Consider the following 20,699-nt stretch of genomic DNA (forward strand, 5'->3'; position numbering starts at 1 on the left):
GCCAAAATTGTACTTGTAATGATAGATGTGTACATAGCATGGAGACCGTGTTTAAATATGAGTTTGGTTCATAGGTTCACCATGCGGTCATATTATAATTATTAAATTATTTTGCATCCTCCACATAGTATCTTAGATTTCGACTGGGACTGAGAACGTCTCTTATTTAGATATTTATCTGCAGTAAGCCCACTGATATGCCACTTAACATCATACTGAGCAAAACCCAACACAATCGGTAGGTCTACAATATTAGCCTACAGCCTACCAGCTCACACTTATCGGCGTGTTAGTTGTAACGTTAGTGGGTGAAACTACGGTATTAAACAAGCTAAGCTAGGTAACCTTATAATCGCTCATAGAAAATTAACGATCTAAACTTAAAATGCTTTTTTGCGTTCATATTGTTGTTATGGCTCATAACCATTTTAAATCAAACAATTAATAAATAAATACACGACGTGCTACTAAGTAACAAAGAATATCACACATCAAAACCCAAAATTAACAAAAAGTTAAACCTAATTGTAGAAAAACAAAATGATGAGAGAGACGCCCGCAAGAACAAAGGGAAGCGGAGCAACAGAGAGAGAGCACCATACTTCTTTTTCTAGCTTTACAGCGGATCGCAAACTTATAAGTGCATTAGAGAGTGCCATTGTCGCCTCGCAACCCTATTTATACGGAGTCCTTAATGACGTCACGTGACTCTCGTGGAATGGGAATCCCCCACAACGCCAACTAGGGACTCAGAATACAAGCGTCACACAGATACATGTAACAATTGACCTATCAGTAAGTCCCTCCTCAAACGCAGACTGGATTGGAAGATCCGAAGCTCGCATCGGTTTTATGGGGTTTATGTTTCAAAAATGGAAAAACGATGTGCCTGGGGTACTTGTAACACTGATTCCAGGTATCCTGAGAGGATGGGCAATAAAATTTATTTTATTACATTTCCTGAATCCAAACAAAACAGAGCAAAATGTCCCTAAGTATTCACCCCAATACAAATGAAAACAAAAACGTTCACTTTCTGGTTGTCATACAGTCATTAAGTTACAATTTTCATCTGCTCAAGCAGAACATTAATGTTATCTCTGGCTAAAACTAGCTAACGTTAAAGTTAGTGAGTCCATGCTAATGTACAAACCTAAATAGCGGACTGTTCTTGCGTCTTGAGTGTAGGTCAAAAACACATAAACGAAGGTCTAAATTTCAGTGCCTCTCCATATTAAACTGGTTAAATGTACATATAATTTAATCGTAGCCTGCGATACATGAACAGTGTTGATCCTGCATGTTGTCATCCGATCGTGATGACCGACCGTAATATGAGGTTTCTCCCGCTTGCATTGTGATCTGTAAACCCTCTTTTGAGTTACCCACCGTATTTATTTTTAAATATTTTATAAAACCCTCCATGGAATATTTAATTCCCATTTGGTGGCCTTCTGTGTCCAAAATTGTGCAAAAACTTCGAGGGACAAGGTTTTCACACAGCAGCTGTCATTGTAAGACAGTGGGCAACTCCGTTTGTTTGTCCGAGGGAGCAATTATTTTAAGTATATGTCCATTATATTATTTACAATGAGTAGTTTGTAATGATATTTTTAAGGGGAACAGCCCTCAGATGGGGGGGTCCTGATCCCCCCATCCCCCCGCGATTTACTCACCTGCTCTTAGCTTCATAACATTACGGTTGAACTACTGTGACGAGTCGGTTGCCTCCCCCCTTATTATCATCACCACCCCGTCCCTTATTCGCCGCCCTTCACCAGGCTCCCGACGGGAGTGGGTGTGTGAGAGAGGAGGGGCGTGGAAACAGCGAGGGCTGGCGGCGTGTAATGAACTCAATGGAGCCTCATCACCGCCGCTGTTTAAATACCGAGCGCACCTCTCCTTGAGAGACCAGTCTCTTCCCTGTGCATGCACACTGGTGTCCTCGTGGGTCCAGGAAGGGAGCGTGGAGGGACTTCCGTGCCGCCAGAGATGTGAGCTGCCGGACCCATGTTACGGCCGTCGGGCCAGGATGCCGGGCCAACCAAGTCCCGCCAAATGCCGTGGACCAAGAGGAAGAGCCGCCGCCCCTCGCACCCCGGACCTGAGTGGGAGAGCGTGCGGCCACCGGACTCCGCCCCTTACCTGGACCCTTCCTTCCAGAACACTGCCCCTCCTTCACAAACCCCGCAGCACGACAAGGACACCAGATCCCCTGTTTATTTTGGACACTTTATCCCCTTTGGACACTTTATTTTATGATTTCTGTTTAATAAAAGCCTCTCCGAGGCCTGACGCCACACCCACTGTGTCTGTCATTTGCTCCTCCCGCCACACTACTGATGTCACATTGACTGTTTTATCAATGTCCTTACTAGTGTTGTCAAAAGTACAGACTGCAATACCATTTGGTACTGAAATTTGAAGAACTTTCATTTTCTGCTAAGATTTGAGTGCTGTTGAGCAGATCCTTAAACAGAGCTGATTGGTCATTGTGTTCACGCACTCAACAGATATGTCCGTGATTGGCTACAATGATCATCGCTTCACAGTCTTCACCGAGTGCTCACACAGAAGCACACGAGAGCGTTTGAAAGCCGCGTCTATCAGCGGATCCGTCTATGTGCAGATACTGTATATTAGGGATCCGCTAATGGTGACTGATCTGCTGATAGACGTGGCGAGAAATTTACATTTTTAAGGGGCAGTAGGGGACGTAAGGGGAAGTTGTGGCCTAATGGAGAGAGAGTCGGACTTGTAACCCAAAGGTCGCGGGTTTGAGTCTTAGGTCCGGCAGGGACTGTAGTTGGGGGGAGGTGAATAACCAGTGTTCTCTCCACCTTCAATAGCACAACTGAGGTAAGACCATAGTGCAAGGCACTGACCCCCAACTGTGCCGCAGCATTGGCTGCCCACTGCATCCAAAGTGATTTAAATACTCTGCATATTGATAGCGGCTCCCTGATGCGCAAAAATGGTGACTGTAGAAAGCAAAGGCTGAATCCCGGACATTTTGGGCGATTTAGAAATCCCGGCCGGACGCATTTTTTTTAGGTCCAAAAAGAGGACATGTCCAGGGGAAAGAGGACGTATGTTCACCCTAAGTAAAGGGTGTCCATTGGATGCATACTTCAGAATCTCAGTGGAAGTAGTGGGTCATCTGGTTACTTTTTTGCCTATGAATTTGGACATACTGTTTTCCACCAACTATATAGCAGAGAAGTATGCAGCCAGTCACTTGTTTTGTTCCTGAATGAATCAGTGTCCTTGAATGATTTGGTTGAATGAATGATTCATTGCTCTCTCATAAAGACAGTCAAAAGAATCTGTGTTTTTAAGTTAATCAGTTGAATGAATGATTCTTTACTCACTCATAAAGGAAGTCAGTTGTCTCTGAATGAATCAGTGTGTTGGAGGCAATCGGTTAAACAGATGATTTATGAAATAGCAAATCACGTACTTATGCACTATTCTATGACGTTTTGTAGTATAAATAGCGCGAGTAGTGTGTTCACACTGAAAATTCCAAAAAGAAAAAGTGCACTTTAAATCCCCGGATGATGAAGTGTAGAATGTTGAACACATGCACTCAACTGTCACAGCTTTAATTATGTTGCGAAGGGGGAGGGGCTATCAGACTCTGATTATTAATGACAAAATAACCTTATATAATTCATACACTACATGGTTGAGAACATAGTGCATAAGTACATGGTGTATAAGTGCATAGTGTATAGTGCGTTATTTGGGACGCAGTTATAGCACCTTTTTTAATGAATCAGTGTCTTTGAATGAATCATTGATTAAATGATTCATGACTCGCATATAAATACAGTCACTTGTTTTGTGCTTGAATGAATCAGTCTTTGGCTGAATCTGTGTATTTACGAATGAGTCACTGAATAATTCACTCACTTGTAGCATAATGATGTAACCAAAGGGAGTAACTGAAAAACTTCAATGGGGAAAGATAAACCCACACTGTTAAAAATAAATGTAATTTTACAGGTAATGGTCTGTAATTTTCCCGTTTTTTTTTTTCATTTATACAATATAATACCTGTTGTTTTACAGATATTTGCTGTATTTTAAAGTTCTACCATTATATTTACAGATAATTGCTTGTATTTTGGTATTACAACAATTTTCTGCTTTTAAAATGACATTTTCTGTATTTTTACAGAGTAATGTGTAATTTTACATAAAATTTACAGATTTTTCCTGTAAAAATAGGAAAAAATGGTATACCCACAAATCAACAGTCAGTCACTGTGTACTGTCCAATTATTTCGACAAAATTTTATTTTGATGCTTCGGGAAACATTTGATTTGTTTAAAGTTTCATGAAAAAAACACTTCCCGCGCCCCTGGGTGTGACTGACTTTAGCCCACTTGTCCCACTAATTTGAGAGAGGTGAACTGTCCCCCGCGGCCGCACCCCCCTCCCCTTTCCACTTCTCACACAGCTTCTGTGCTCGGTACCTTCTCAACAAGCAGGGGCGCCAATTTGCCAATTCCCCGCACAGTTATATGATAGATAATATGATAGATAATAGAAAACCGCTTAGCGGCGCAGATGATTTTTTTTTTTCCAAGTGCTTGTGCCGCCCCCCACGTGTCATGAAAAAATGCCGCCCCGGGCGGCTGCCCCGTTCGCCCATGCCTAAAACCGCCACTGAGCAGTAGTATAATGTTGCCTACTCAAATAAAGATTTGTGCATTTTAACAAATACCAGCAAATTTTTACACAGCATAATTGAAACAGCTTTATTTCAACTCAAAACAGTTAATAACATTCAAACTTTTATTCAACAAAATTTATTCAGAGGCATATGTATTTGTTTCATAGACAGTATAAAAACAGATTTGTTTATGGGTGTGTGCGCACAAGTGATGAGGCAGTTTCAAATCGCCCGCCAAAACTTTTCCGTTTAGTCCCGCCCACAATGCAGGCTGCGGAGCTGCTCTCTACTTATCGACAGTAAAGGAAGGGCGAACGGATGATTTGAGTTAATTTCAGCCTATCCATTAGTATGGAATTATTTTGTGTCTTTATTATTCAAACAAAAATTCTATGTTTGAGATGAAAACTAATTATTTTGTAATTTAAAAAAAAAAGATAGCAAAAAAAACCTCTGAAATTGATAACAAAATTATTTGCAGTGCATGCAAATCTTTAAAAATATATATTTTTTCTTTGTGCACTTCAAAAACTTTTCATCACGAAACCACAAATGTTGCTCTCTTTTTTTGCGGGTCTAAAAATTGTTTGCAAGTTGAAAAGTTTTGCTTGCGAGTGAAGCTGTGTCTCAGTGGGCGGTCTCTACCCACCAGGATGAAAGGCCTTTTTCTATTGGTCACACTCGATTGAAGACACAGGTTGACCACGCCCACTACGTTTCCCCGGAATATGTGTATATATATTATATATATATATATATATATATATAAGCTAAAAACAATAAAGCAAAATTTTCTGCATAATTACTCCAGTCTTAAGTGTCACAATATAGACCCTTTTTGCGCCGACGTCACGATTACGTCACAGCGCTAGCTGGAGGCAAAACAAAGGGAGAACTGGAGGCGGCTCATTCAAACCAGCGCAGATTCGGCTACACAAGGAGCTTAAAATATCATCTTGTTGTGATGTTGGATGCAAGAATCGACGTAGTACAGGCTCCAATTTGAAATTTTAACTCATGCCTGCTGCCACTCCCAGACAAAAAAAACGATGACAGCTGTGTTTAAACGAGATAAAACGAGCGGACTGGACAGAAACTATCGTCAAAAATGCTCGCGTTTGCAGCGCACACTTCTTATCAGAAAAGGTTCAATAAAGTATTGTCTTTTGTTGTTATGGATTATAGTTTGTGTTACGTGTCTAAAGATTTCTTATGCATCTCACAACTATGAAATAATGTCTGTGTGCATGCGTGTAAAACAACAAACTGACGATTTATATGCTTCATCATCTGTAATTGTTGTGATTGATAGTGGCTGGACTTTCTAAGAACTTACTAAGAACTAAGAAGTTAGCTGTAAAAATAGCCCGCTGAAGTTGAAATATATGTACATCTTCATGACTAGATAGACACAGGTGAGTTTCTCTTTACTACTCGTTAGGTTTCTCTAACGTTATATGCCACTCGAGTCACTCAGTCGGAGGTAATCCTGTCAGATCGTCCATCCATGAGCATAGGGTCGGCCAATCTGACTTTGTCCGTTAAAGTTAACTTATTTAAATAACAATAATAGTCCTGCACAGTGAGTGACCTTACATATGCAGGTAATATCGGGTTTTCTCCAGCCATTGTTAAAAAAAAACAAGGTAAACAAACTTCATAGCTAGCCTTAGTGAAGCGGTCAGTGGAATCTTTCTGCCTCCAGCTAAGCCCCGCCCACAGAAAAACGTTACATTGTTTACTAACAGAAAAAGGGTCTATAGAGCTTGGCAACCGACGTCACTGCGCAGTGCATTCTGGGACGTAAACAAGAGGGCGCCGCCATATTGTGAGGCCATCTCGGGCAAGACTTAAAACAACCACATGAAAAACAATGTTGAAAAGTCGATTAAAAGAACAAAATGTACTATACAGAGACAAACTTCTAACGGACGCAAGAAAACGGTACCTGGAAAAGATGGCCAACCATCCGCACCTATATTTTTGCCTGATTTTGATTTAGATAACCGCACCCGATCGTCACATTCAGGGTTCATATACGGTCATGAAAAACCTGGAAAAGTCATGGAATTTTAAAACAGCAATTTCCAGGCCTGTAAAGTTTTGGAAAAATAAATAAACCCAGAAAGTTTTGGAAGTGTCATGTTTCACAATTCTATGTACAGTAGAATTATGCTTAATCAGGTCCTGAATTTCGGTGCGGGATTGTCAAAATGGTTGTCCTGGCGAGTATCCTCATCAGCATTGTCAGTTTTGTCTTAAGTTGCGAAAGAAAACGCATATGTATAAGTATTGGATCCTGAAACAGGTCTTGTGACAGTAGCCTAATAAAGCTGTGCCGTCTGTCATTAATGTTAATCAAACAACAAAAGACAGAAGAAATCCCTCACTGCTCTTGACTAAATAATGTTATGTTGATTTACACTTTATTCAATTTCTGTAGCCTATTTAAAACAGGTTCATATTACAACTTCCTCGGCGCGTCGCAACAAGTGGCCTCACAAAATGGCGATTTTTCCCATCAGCCACCGCGGCGCTAGAGCAGTGACGTCACGCCCCCATCCCCTATAGCAATATGCTTATTTTTTTGCTCAAGAAACATTATCATCAATGTTGAAAACAGTTGTGTACATTTTTCTTTCTTTCTCAGAATTCTTTGATGAATAGAAAGTTCAAACGAACAGCATTTATCTGAAATAGAAAGATTTTGTAACAATATACACTCTACTGTTCAAAAGTTTGGGGTCAGCAAGACTTTTTGGAAAGAAATGAAAGAAATTAATACTTTTATTCAGCAAGGATGCATTAAATTGATCAAAAGTGGCAGTAAAGACTGTTATAAACCATTTCTACTTCAGATAAATTTCTCTTTATCAAAGAATCCAAAAAATATATATTTTTTTTCAACACTGACAATAATAAATGTTTCTTGAGCAGCAAATCAGCATATTAGAATGATTTCTGAAGGATCATGTGAAAAATTCAGCTTTATCATCACAGGAATAAGTTACATTTTTAACATGTATTCAAATACAAAACAGTTATGGTAATAATATTTCACAATAATACTGTTTATTTGATCAAATGAATGCAGCTTTGATAAGCAGAAGAGACTGATGTCAAAAAACATTAAAAAAGCTTAATGTTTCCAAACAACTTTTGTATGCGTGTGTGTGTTTATGTGTATACACATTCCATATGATATTTTTATGACCTTTGCAATGTACTGTTTTGAACCAATGTAATGAACAGTCAGGTAGGTTACCATGATGAGATATGATCCAAATCAGAGAACCTTTTAGGTGTTTTTTTAAGCTTTAATGCGAGTCACTATTACCATTACCTTTCTCCACAAAAGCTGGTGTTACAATATATTCAGTTCCTGAAATATTTGGTTCCACTGGGTGGCGCTTACGTGAATATTCATCAGGATAACGCCGTGGGCGGGGCCATCCACAACAGGACTAGTGGAACAGAAATTATTAGTGTGAGCGCCTCAGATCGCGTTTTGTTTTACGGATTATTTCAAGCAGGTAGTAAAATTGAACGAAGTTAAGCTTCAACTACTCATATGATTGTTCACATTTTGTAAATAATTAATTGTTTCTGTAACGTGTTTCTTAGTACTCTGTTTACCTTCATCCTATATCAGAACTGATCACTATTTAGGTAGTGTTGAAATACAACTACAAAAAAAAGCGTATTTCTCCGAATTTCTCCATGGCGTTATCCTGATGAATATTCACGTAAGCGCCACCCAGTGGAACCAAATATTTCAGGAACTGAATATATTGTAACACTGGCATGCAGTTCAACTTCTGACACTGGAAATGTTGCTGTGCATATCGGGCACTGGGCCTCAAGTGCCTACACATTAAAGACAAAAATGTATGCAGGGCAAATTTTGTAAAATAAGAATTGATAATGTTCAATTTAGCTTTTGCTTGTGTACCTCCTGAGGGTGATTGCAACATTGGATGATGCTACATCAGGTCTAAGGTTTTGCCTCCTCTATCAACACCAAATCTTCCTCCTGCAAACAGAAAATAAAAATCTGATAGATTTCTAGGCTGTTGGGAGTAGACACAAATAAAAACACCCCTTAGAAGTCAGGGGCATATTGAAATGTAGAAGTTAGTTAATTAAAAGGTCTTCAAAACAAAGTCTCTGCAAGGCTACAGTGGTACTGGCTGACAAGTCCTGATTATCAATCGTTACTATTGAAGTAATACGTTTTGCAATTGTCAGTGCACAGGTCGTAAAGATAGTACAAAACAAACCTGTTATTAAAATGCACAATAGACAGTTGCAGACTAGGGTGAAGTCCGAATGTACAGACGTCGGTCCCAAATCGTTGTATTTTAGAAAAATATAAAATGGCAAACTGTACGTGGCGCTGCTTGATTTTGAACAGCTGTTGGGTGCCGATAATAAACTTGAGTGTGCATACGGACATAATTTATGAATCATAACCCGCCAAATGGGTTAGTGATTTGATGTGCGTTACCCACCTGACTTCACTGGAGCTATAATAATCTCTGGAAATATTGGCCTGACGCTTTACTATTGGCGGCTCTGGCAACTAGCTATACTGTTGGCTAATCTACAACGGGTTTAGCTAACGTTACGTATTTAGATGGGAGAGCATGAGAAGAGAGAATAATTAAGTTCACTTGTCACTGAGTTTAGGATGTTAAGTTAGTTATCTTACCCAGTAAACGACCTGTAGCTCGCTCTTCTGTCAGACTGCGGCGGCAGAGGCGGGGATTCCGGGGAAACGTAATGGGCGTGGTCAACCTGTGACTTCAATCGAGAGTGACCAATAGAAAAAGGCCTTTCATCCTGGTGGGTAGAGACCGCCCACTGAGACACAGCTTCACTCCCAAGCAAAACTTTTCAACTTGCAAACAAGTTTTAGACCCGCAAAAAATAAAAATAAATAAATAAATAAAAATAATAATAATAATTTTGTTTTGTTTTTTAATTACAAAATAATTAGTTTTGCTCTCAAACACAGAATTTTTGTTTGAATAATAAAGGCACAAAAATAATTCCATACATTAGGAGCTGTGTGAGAAAATATCGCGCTCTTACATTGAGCCTGTTTTTCGATAACTACAGCACATTTTGATGATACCACAGCAGACATCATGCCAACCATCACCGACTGAGGTAAGTCTCATACTACAGATACGCCTCTTTCAAATTTGTTTTCCATTTGTTTTAATGCAAGAAAGATCAGTTGACCTCAAAACACTCAAAACAAGCTTTAGTAAACTTGTTATTCATATTAAAGTCCTTTCAAGTGCATTAATTCTTTGCTTATATGGCAGTAACTTACCAGCCAAGTTTTGAAACTATTAAATGGCGGGACATTTTGAAACGCTGAATGTGGCTAATGTCTGATGTTATATTGTCATTACATATTGGATCGCTAGTTATAAAAATTGCACCAATCCAGATGAATGGACAGTTACGCCCCTATGTAGTAATATGATGCAGCTAAGTCAAAGTAAATAATATAAATTTCTCTAAATGTTTATATAACTTTTGGTAAAACCACATGGCAGACCAAGACATCACTGTTAGCCTTTACTTCTCAGCTTCCAGACCATTGTCTCAGTGGAACATATACTGTAATGTGTGAAATGTAATACAAATTATTTTAATATTTATTTATTTATTTTTTTTTTTTAAATTGTGGTTTCAGGTCGGGTGGAAAGACTGGAGATCTACAGCAGATGAGCATGGCAATCCAGGTGTGAAACAGTGAACTTTTAACTTATTTATTTTATTTATTTATTTTTACCTGAAATCAGCATGGACAAGTGTTCTCATGCCATATGATAATTGTTTGTGTATAATTTGCAGTTCCTATGTGGTAAGGGGTGAATAAACAAACCAAGGACCATTTAAAACCAAAATCAGTGTAAAACAGCTGCATGAAATGATGTCTGTGAATTTTATTGTATGAGGAGAAGCATTTTTAAAGAAATCTACATTATGTAATGTGTGAAATCTCTGGCACTATGCCAACAGTCATTGTCATTTTAAACGGAAGCAAACGTTTTTAGTTAAACCAAGGTGCTTGGAAAAGTTCTGGTTTCTAGAAATCATGAAAACATGTAAGGGTGTCTAAGGAACTGCACTCCAGTGGTTCAAGTCTTCCCTCACAGGTAGGTCCTTCAGGGTGTTGTGGAGGGGTGAGGTGTCCAATTCGTAACATCTAGCTTCTGGGGTACCTCAGGGCTCAGTGCTTGGAACATTTCTCCTCTCCGTGTACATGTCATGACTATGGGTCTGTCATTCAGTAATATGGCTTTTCATATCACTGCTATCTAGTGTTGTCAAAAGTACTAACTTCGGTACCAAGTCGGTACTGAAATTATAAAAATGTGACGATACCAGCATTCCCCCCTAATGGTCAACGCTTCAAAAACATGTTGTAAATAGACATCTTTGACGCTTTTCACCAAGCGCTTGCACAGACACACACGAGAGCATTTGAAAGCAGGATCTGCTGATAGACACCTGCTTTCAAGCGCTCCCTTGTGTATCTGTGTATACGCTCGGTGAAGAGCATCAAAGATGTCTATTTACAACATGTTTTTGAACCATTGATCATTGTAGCCAATCACAGACATATATGTTGAGTTCGTGAACACAACGGCAAATCAGAGATGTTTAAGAATCCGCTCAACAGTGCTCAAAATGCTAGGGGGAAATGCTGGGATCGTCACATTTTTAAAATTTCAGTACTGACTTGATAACAAAGTCTGTACTTTTGACAACAGTATTGCTATTCTAATGACACGCATCTTTACCTTTCATTCCAGCTGGATGTTCTGACGGATGCTGCTTGCATCTCAGCCTGCTGGATGGAAATTTCTTGCTGGATGATGGATGACCTTCAACTCAACCATGTCAAACTGCTCATGTTTTCAGCCGACCCAACACGTATAAACTTCACCAACCACATTGCACTGCCTGATCCTGTGGATATGCCTTGTACAACATTAGGAAGATCAGGCCCTTCCTTTTGGAGCATGCTATCCAACTCCTTGTCCAAGCTTTTGTTCTATCCAGACTGGACTGTTGTAATGCTCTCTTGGCAGGCCTTCCAGCATGCACTGTCAGACCTCTGCAGCTGATCCAGAATGCTGCAGCAAGAGTGATCTTTAACTAGCCGAATAGAGCACACGTCACACCTCTCTTCATCAGTTTGCACTGGCTGCCAATTGCCGCTCACATCAAATTGAAGGCACTGATGTTTGTCTGCAGAACAACCACTGGCTCTGCACCCCTATACATAAACTCACTACTTCAGACCTGTGTCCTCCAGAAGTGAATTACGCCTTGTGGTGCCATCCCATAGACACAAAATCACTTTCATGGCCCTTTACTTTGACTGTTCCCTGCTGTTGAAATAAACTGCCTAACTCCACCCATTTTCAAGAAATGGCTAAAAATGCATCTTTTCATGAACACTTGACCTATTAATACTAACTCTTTCTGTTTATTAAAAAAAAAAAAAAACTGTCTACTGTGCTAGACTAACTGGGACTTCGTATGTTGCGCTAGATAAAATGTAATTTTGAATGTATAAAGGTATACAGCAATTTCCTTTTAATGTAGGTATTTTTGAATGTTCTAAATGATGTATTAAGTATGTATTTCCTATCATTTTATTATTCATGTAACTTGACGTAAATGTGCAGGTTCCTTTAAAATTATGCATAAGTACAGAATAGATTTTTACAGAAATTGGCTGTAAATGTTGCTATTTTTATGTATTTCTAAGTACTATGCTTGTTTCTCAGTCCAACAAACATTTTAAACTATAATACTTATGGAAAATAAATGATTAAAATGTATATCTACAGACATTTGTCTTTGTGTTATGTACTTATTACATTTTTATACAATATTTCTTAGTTATTGTAGCTAATATCTGTATTTTAACAGAAAATGATTGTAGGTAGACAACCATTTCATAAAATAACTACTAAATACCTTTTAATTAACAGAGATTGGTTGAAGTTGTGAGATTGCTTATGTAAAAGGAAGGATTAATCCTGTAAATATACAAACTTTATTTGTTTTAAATTTGTGCATATTGCAATTTTTAAAATTATTTCTTAGTTATTGTACATGGAAAAACTTAAATTTAAAAGTAAATTACTGTAGATGGACAGAGTAGTTTTATAAAAATAAAAAAAACTAATTAAAACCCAAAATTTACAGAGATTAACCTGAAAGTCGGTTGTTTTTCTTTGTAATTTGACATAATTTGTCAGTTTTTCCATAGTTTAAAAACATATTATCAACAGTAATATACTGTAATTTAATTAATTTTGACTGTAAAGTCTATTCTGTATTTTTACAGTTTTTGCATGTATTTTTGTGAAATGCTGTCAGACTTTTTGCCGTTTTTTTTACAGGATTTGTTTTTACAGTGTGCAGTAAATCTGGTAAATTTTACTAAAGACTGAAGAGATAAAATAAGACACACTCGTTACTGAAGAAATAACATCAAAAATACAAGTACATTAAACATTTGAAGCCCTCTGACTTAAATAGTGAGTGTTCTTTGCATAAATTGAGGGCTTAATCAGAATTTTTCTGAAAATGGTGCATCGGAGTGTTGCTGTTTTTAGTTTGCATGTGTGCAGTTTGGCTTCAGCATCATCAGACTCATTACTATGAAGGTAATGACACTCTCACACCACATTAAGCCCTGCTCTGCATTCCTGCCCACACCAGTCCACACTAGCCGCGGTTTAATAACCTGTACCACACACACTGCATCACTCATTCCTCATTACACACACACTACACAAACATTTAAATTTGCCTCCTGAAGGGAATGAGAGCATTTGCACTTGTTTGGGTGGGAGATAGCGAGCGGAGGAGAGAGTCAGGGTGAATGCTTGTCGATGCAGGACCTTGTTGAGAACAGCAGCGCTGATGTGTGGGCTCTGATGCATATTTATAAATGTCATGGTGTGGCCCATGAGCTGGTCTGTGTGGATGTGTGAATGAGATCTCCGTACAGACACCAGCCTTTTACCCACAATTCTCTCTCATTCTAATGCACATTATAAAACAGCCTATTGTTGTTCCTCCTGGAACGTTTCTTTATTTAATTTGGTTTATTTATTTTTATTTTTTTTCCACCAAATTGTTCCAATTATTTTGTTTATGTAAACCTGACATTTTTCAGTAGTTTAATATTCTTATACTGATAGACCAGATAATAGCTCAATTAACATTAAAGTATCTTTTTAAACTTCATGATGTTTGCTAAGAACTAATTCTAAACAAAATTCTAGCTGGAGAAGATGCATCAAACTCCTTCCCTAAAAAAATGATATGAACATAAAACTTGAGTAAATGCAATGGATTTTCATATGTTATTTTTTTTTTTTTTTTTTTTTTTTTTTTTTTGATTGATGCATAACAAGTTTTGTTCAGTTGTGTGTGTTTTTGTTTTTTGTACATTGATAAACCACATGATTATAAGTTACATTTGAAAAGTGTGTGTTTTTTTCAGGATACAACAGACAGTTTAATATTCAATAATATATTCTTACTACACTGTTAAAAAAAGATTTTCCAAAGTTGTAAATAAAACAAATATTATTGGAGTATGTTATACAGGAAAAATACTTTGTTTTTCTACTGTAATAGTTTATGTACTTTACTAGCAATTTGAAACGTGTAGTAGCAATTCCAGCAAGTGAAAATTGTCTCTGCACCTATGTTTTTCATTGCAGATTTGACTATAGGTCAGTTTTGAAATTGCTACTATTATTCTCAACCTAACATAGCTGAGAACCTTTTATTTCCTTCTAAGAGTATTTTAACACATCTGACCTGTAAAGCTTCCCTGGATGATTTCTGCTTGCTTTACTGCATTACATCTACAGTATTTAATCTATGTGCAGTGCATTTTGAACTCTCCTAACACCTGTGTAATCTCTGGGGATTACACTCCTGTAGGTTCAGATTATTTGAGAGCTTTTCTACTGTTGGTTTAATATAGATTCAGCAAGTTGCAACTAAAGGAGAGAGAAATGGAGGCAACGAAGGGGCTTGATGAATAACTGCGGTACTGCTACTGACAGCAGACAACAGAGCTTTGTTTGCACTCCTATTGATGCGTGTTTCTGTTTGTGTGTGTGTGTGTGTGTGTGTGTGTGTGCACGTGTCACGCTTGCTGCTTCTAATGCTGAGACGAAAAGCTGTAGTCGCTGTTATCATTCAAAGGCCTGCACTGGAGTATGTTTATTAGGGCTGCCAATTGATTACAAATTCAATCCAATTTTAATTGAATTAATGACATGAAATGGCCATTAATTAATCAAATGAATCACATAGTTGTAATTTAGAGAAAGCCAACAAATTAAGATAAAGACATTACATTATTGTGACAGCTAAAGCATTAAATAGATTTACAAAAAAGTGGATATGGAAAAAAACTTTTTTTTTGTAATATCATTGACCATAGTCAATGAAGTCTGACATAGACTTGAGAGGTGTATGACATGTTCTTTATATACTGTATGCATGGAAAAAGATTAACTACTCATTCAACGTTCCAAAGTGTAGTTCTACCAAACATACATTTACTTGAATGTAAAAGTATAGATGTATTGACAGCATCTGAAATGTAAATAATTTACCTATGGACAACTTTATATACAAATGTTTACAAATCCTTATTTATGAATATTGGTTGATTCTGTTGTATTTATGGCTAATGAGAGTGTTGTTCAATCCCAGTTGTTTAACACAATTCATTAATTGATGTGAATTTGTTACATTTAATTAATTTTTTTGTGACTTCTGGAGCCAGCTTGTTTCAAAGGATTTCATAATGTTAAGAAGACTTCAGTTTAAAATCTTAAAATTAATAACATTTCTGTAATCTTTTAACTATTAATATTTATTTTGTTTGCCATGGGACAAAAAAAAAAGAAGCTTTTTCATGCTGTGACTAATAAAAAAAATACCATAAAATATTCTAAAAACAGTGAGATCAAACACTTACTGGCTCTTTCCTGCTTCACCACAGATTGTGACATGCATGTTTTGAGTGATGTATGCAGTTTAATGTGATAAGCATGCCTTCACAAAGTGGATCGAGATCAGATTTTTAGAAATTAATGACTGTTTCTGCTCTGTACATAGATACATACAGTACTCATATTAAAATATTGTACTGTATACTATGAGGCGCCACGTAGGATTTAAATCAAACTTCACTTATCAATACATACATAAAACACATGCATAGACACCTATAAATTACTCACATATACATGTATACTATTGGCGAGTGTTTTATGGGTGTGTGCGCGCATCGAGTTTATATGTATGTGCGAGTGTTTATAGGTGTATATGCATGGATCAAGTTTATACAGTATGTATTTATATATATTTTGAACATCCAATAGTATACATGTATATGTGAGTAATTTATAGGTGTATATGCATGTGTTTTATGTATGTATTGATAAGCGAAGTTTGATTTAAATCCTACGTGGCACCTCATAGTATACCACCAGGGTGGACTATAAATATTTGAACTTCTTTGTTACCACTTCATTTTTAAGAAATGGTTAGATGTGGTAGTGGAATTAGTAGCTCAAAAATATATATTTAATTACATATTGTAACTAAATTTGGCATTTTTCTTCTCATTGTGTTTTATGTATTCTTTTTATACGGTCTATAAAACAATAAAAATGTAACCATATACAAATATACTTTATATATTTTGCATATTACGCATTTAAAAATTAGCTGTAAATACATAATAATGTTTACATTTTAGATGCTTTCGATATGTTTCATTATGCCATATGTTTCAGCATTTATCCAATCTACGGAAGTAAAAATGTTGGCCTGTTTTAAATGTTACATACTAATTGCTGCTTATAAACACTGAGACCAATTTGATGTTTATTAATAGAGAATGTAAGTGTAATCATATTGATTTACTAGCTTGAATTGCTTAGATGGCAGGAAAATGCCTTGTTTTTGTGTGTTGTTCTCTTCAATACCTTGTTATTTGTAAGTCAGCAACTGAGTGGCCATTCTACTGCTGTAATCTACACAATCTAGCCAAACACACTCTTTTGTTCTGCTTTGCATCTGTCAGTCGGCCAGAAATTCATTCAGAGGATTGTTTAGTTTGCAAATGAACATCGGTGTGATTATTTATTGACATTTTCCTCTCAGTTTCGAGAGCTCATTTCACTGCTCAGATCAACAGCCACCTGCATCTGATCAATCCACACTGTAAAAAAAATTCAGCTGTGGTTGCCGGAATTTTACCGTAAAAATACGGTAGCAACATTTTAGTTTTATATTTACATATTTAGTTTTTTTATTTATATTTTAACATTTTAGTTAAATACCGTAATTTCATTAACTGATATAATGTTAATATACCAACCTACTGAAGTAATGAAATCGGTTTTGTACCTTTGAAATACACTGATAACCACCAAATGCAGGTGGTGATGAGAACGTCACATGATGAACCAAAGCCCATCACAAGCAGCTCTTAAATATTAACATATATAGAAGGTGCACACTGTCATTCACACAAACACTAAACACCATCATGGTAACACACATGAAACTGAAATAATGCAATAAACATTCATTTAACAACATTAGGTGTAACATACAACCCTAATGTACAAAACTGATAAGAAAAAAATAAGAAGAAACAGTTATTTCAACAACAAAACAACAACAACAACAACAAAAAACCCAAAAAACATCAAATTTGAAATGTAATGCAGGGAATTCTGGGAATGTCAATTTATAGTTATTACTGTAAATTATAAGCTTTTTTCACTTTCAAAAATGTTATACTACTGTAAAATTACATGTAATGTCAAATACAGTTTTTCACTGTATATAGTAGGGGAATTTACTGTTAACCATTTAACAGGTTTTTACTGTACCATTTTTACAGTCTTTTACCTTTAAATTCACGGTCATTTTTACAGTGCACGTCCTCAGTCAGCCACACACTCTTTGGATCTCACTGTGCATACAGGTTACAGAAAGGCAGATAGAAAGAAAGCAAGGTAGAGGAAGATGTAGATATAGAAGAATGAAAGTTGTGTTTTTTTGTGGTCTGCAGGGCTCAAGTCTTCCTGTCCTTCACAACAGTTTACCAGCAGCAGATTCACAAGCTTCAATCGTTTAACAGTCACTGCAGGCCCGCACATCCCCATTTCTCCTTCATGTTCACTGAATCATTCTGGCCCTGCGTGGACTCAGGGGAAGGCGGATCAGAGAAATCCTCTTTCTCTTTGTCTCCTCGCTGGGTGCTCTGCAGCCACCCTGTCCTCATTAAAAGGAAATGGGGGCACATTTGCTATCTCGGCTCGATGAAGGAGCAGACCTCTTCTCCAGCGGTTTTTCTTTCGCTATTATCAGCAAATAGTTTCATTTTCCCATTACCACCATGCTCTGTCTCTCTTTATTTTCTAATTTCCATCACCAAGAAGCTCTTTCCTCCTTCAGCCCACACACAAAGCGATGAATCGCATGGTGATGCATTTAGATGTGACGTACTGTATAAGGTGAAGGAGATTCTTGCATTTAAAAATGAAATTTGTCCAGTAAATGGAAAGACTAGCATTACATAAAATGTATGGTAATGCTTTATAATAAACATTACTTTATGTAATGTATGACTAGCTATTCTTAGTTAAATAGTGGGAACATTAATCAATGTATATTCAAATAATTCAAGGAATAGTTCACCCAATAATGACAATTTGCTGAAAATGTACTCACCTTCAGGCCATCCAAGATGTAGATGAGTTTATTTCTTCATCAGAACAGATTTGGAGAAATTTAGCATTCCATCACTTGCTCACCAGTGGATACTCTGCAGTGAGTCATCACAATAATCATAATAATCCACAAGTAATTCACACGACTCCAGTCCATCAGTTAACATCTTGTGAAGGAAGTGAAAAGGTTCAAAGACAGAAGCAGTGTTTTGAAGTTAAAAATGTCCTAATGATAGATTTGTTTATTACAAACACACAGGTTTTCACTTCCACTTTGTTAACGTTAGCTAGTTTGTAATGTTGCTGTTTGAGCATAAACAATATCTGCAAAGTTACGACGAAAGTTCAGTGCAAACGGAGATATCGTCCTTTAAAATTATGGCAGTTTAATGCCTACGAAAACAGCTCGTAGGAACTACAACAACTTACTTCCCGGGTCTGTGATGTCATAAACCCTGATAAACCCCGCCCCCGGGAACATGCAGCAAAGAGGGCGAGGCCAAGTTGAACTGCTTTAGAGAAGAGGAGGAGTTGTTGCCATGCCATCAAAACTAGGGGTGCACGAAAAAAATCTATTCATATATGAATCACGATTCTGTATTCTAACGATTCTAATGGATTGAGAAGTTTCAAAATCAATGTTCTAAAGCAGCAGTTCATAATCCCGTTCCGATTTTTCTTTTATGCCAAAAATCATTAGGACATTAAGTAAAGATCATGTTCCATGAAGATATTTTGTAAATTTCCTACTGTAAATATTTCAAAACTTAATTTTTGATTAGTAATATGCATTGCTAAGAACTTCATTTGGACAAATTTATAGGCGATTTTCTCAATATTTAGATTTTTTTTGCACCCGCAGATTCCAGATTTTCAAATAGTTGTACCAAATATTGTCCTATCCTAACAAACCATACATCAATGGAAAGCTTATTTATTTATAGCTTATTTAAGGGTCAAACATATTTCACATAACTATGAGAAGCGTTAAACATGGAAGTGCATGCGGTTGCCGTGCTGTATTAAAGCTTTCATCAGGATAAAACCATATATTAAAAGCTAACATAAGCAGTAGCATTTACAAATAACAGTGTATCTAAAAGTCTGAGACAACAACAAACAAAGAAACATACCATTCTGAAACGTCCTGTAAGAGCCGTGCCTGCACAGGTTCTGCGCGATCCTCTTCACTAATAATCTCTGGGTCTCAATTGGCTCAAATTGATAAGCAATATTGATGATGCCATTGTTTACAATACAACTGGAGCACGTTTAGACGCACACTGGCGGTTTAGCCAATCACAACCCACTGGGCCAGCTAACCAATCTGAGCCCATTGCGTATTTCTGATGGAGGGGCTTCATAAAAGCAGGAAATCATCAGCGCGTTTATAGGAGAAGGGACAGAGCAGTCTAGGAAGCATTAACACATGTTAGACTGCACCCGATAAACACAATCAAGCCAAGCAAAAAAAAAAAAAAAAGTCAACCACCCCTTTAAGCCAAAAGATGACTTAAACATACTTAAATTATTATAAATATAGTAAAATAATTTCTTGAATCTAAATTAAAATGCTTAAAAAACAAACAAACAAAAAAAAAAACATGAAAACAGAAACTAAAATCATATTTATCATATTTATGGGTCCTTAATGCAAACTGATGATATTCACAGTGTTAAACTACTTGGCACAAGCTGATTGGTTCATGTTGCATACGCAGCCAAAGAGCTTGCCATGTTACATTTAAATGCCTGTTTAGCATTTACAAGAGCACTTCGCAGAGTTCCTCTGAAACCATCCACCTTCCCCAGCTCCACCTGCATTTGATATTGTTGGGATCGCTTTCAGAATGTTTTTATTTTCCAGCTGATGAATAAAAAAGAGAACCCACCTGACTTTGAAACATATGAACAGACAACAAATCTGCAGTGTGATTTTACTGATAAAATGTGTGAGTTTCTTTACATTTTGCAGTGGCTTCATACGCAGCATTTAGTCTGAACTATTAATTGTGTAGTAAGGAGAATTGTTCTTATATTTGTATTTTCTGCAGTGTTAGATGTTCTTTCCAGTTTCTTGTAAAGCTCAGAGAAGAGTTCACCTTTATGGCCTTTTGAACATGTCTACAAATGCTCATTTGAGCACCTATTCTTAGCATTTCCACACATTCTCCCAGGGGCAGAGAAACCT

The 20,699-nt window shown here is 37.1% G+C and overlaps 1 protein-coding gene across 1 annotated transcript in view; it reads right to left on the reverse strand.

Annotated features, from left to right (window-relative positions):
* fndc5b (fibronectin type III domain containing 5b) overlaps positions 1-9,473 on the reverse strand; it is a 47,833-nt gene extending 38,360 nt beyond the window's left edge. The window contains exons 1-2 of the mRNA XM_058753738.1: positions 9,394-9,473; positions 8,635-8,715 (exon numbers count right to left, since the gene is read on the reverse strand). Coding sequence (XP_058609721.1) covers positions 8,635-8,656 — 22 coding nt within the window. The 5' untranslated portion in view covers positions 8,657-8,715; positions 9,394-9,473. The remainder of the gene's footprint in view (positions 1-8,634; positions 8,716-9,393) is intronic.
* Positions 9,474-20,699: the final 11,226 nt, after the last annotated feature.

Source organism: Onychostoma macrolepis, chromosome 19, assembly GCF_012432095.1.
Source record: "Onychostoma macrolepis isolate SWU-2019 chromosome 19, ASM1243209v1, whole genome shotgun sequence".
Classification (NCBI taxonomy): domain Eukaryota; kingdom Metazoa; phylum Chordata; class Actinopteri; order Cypriniformes; family Cyprinidae; genus Onychostoma; species Onychostoma macrolepis.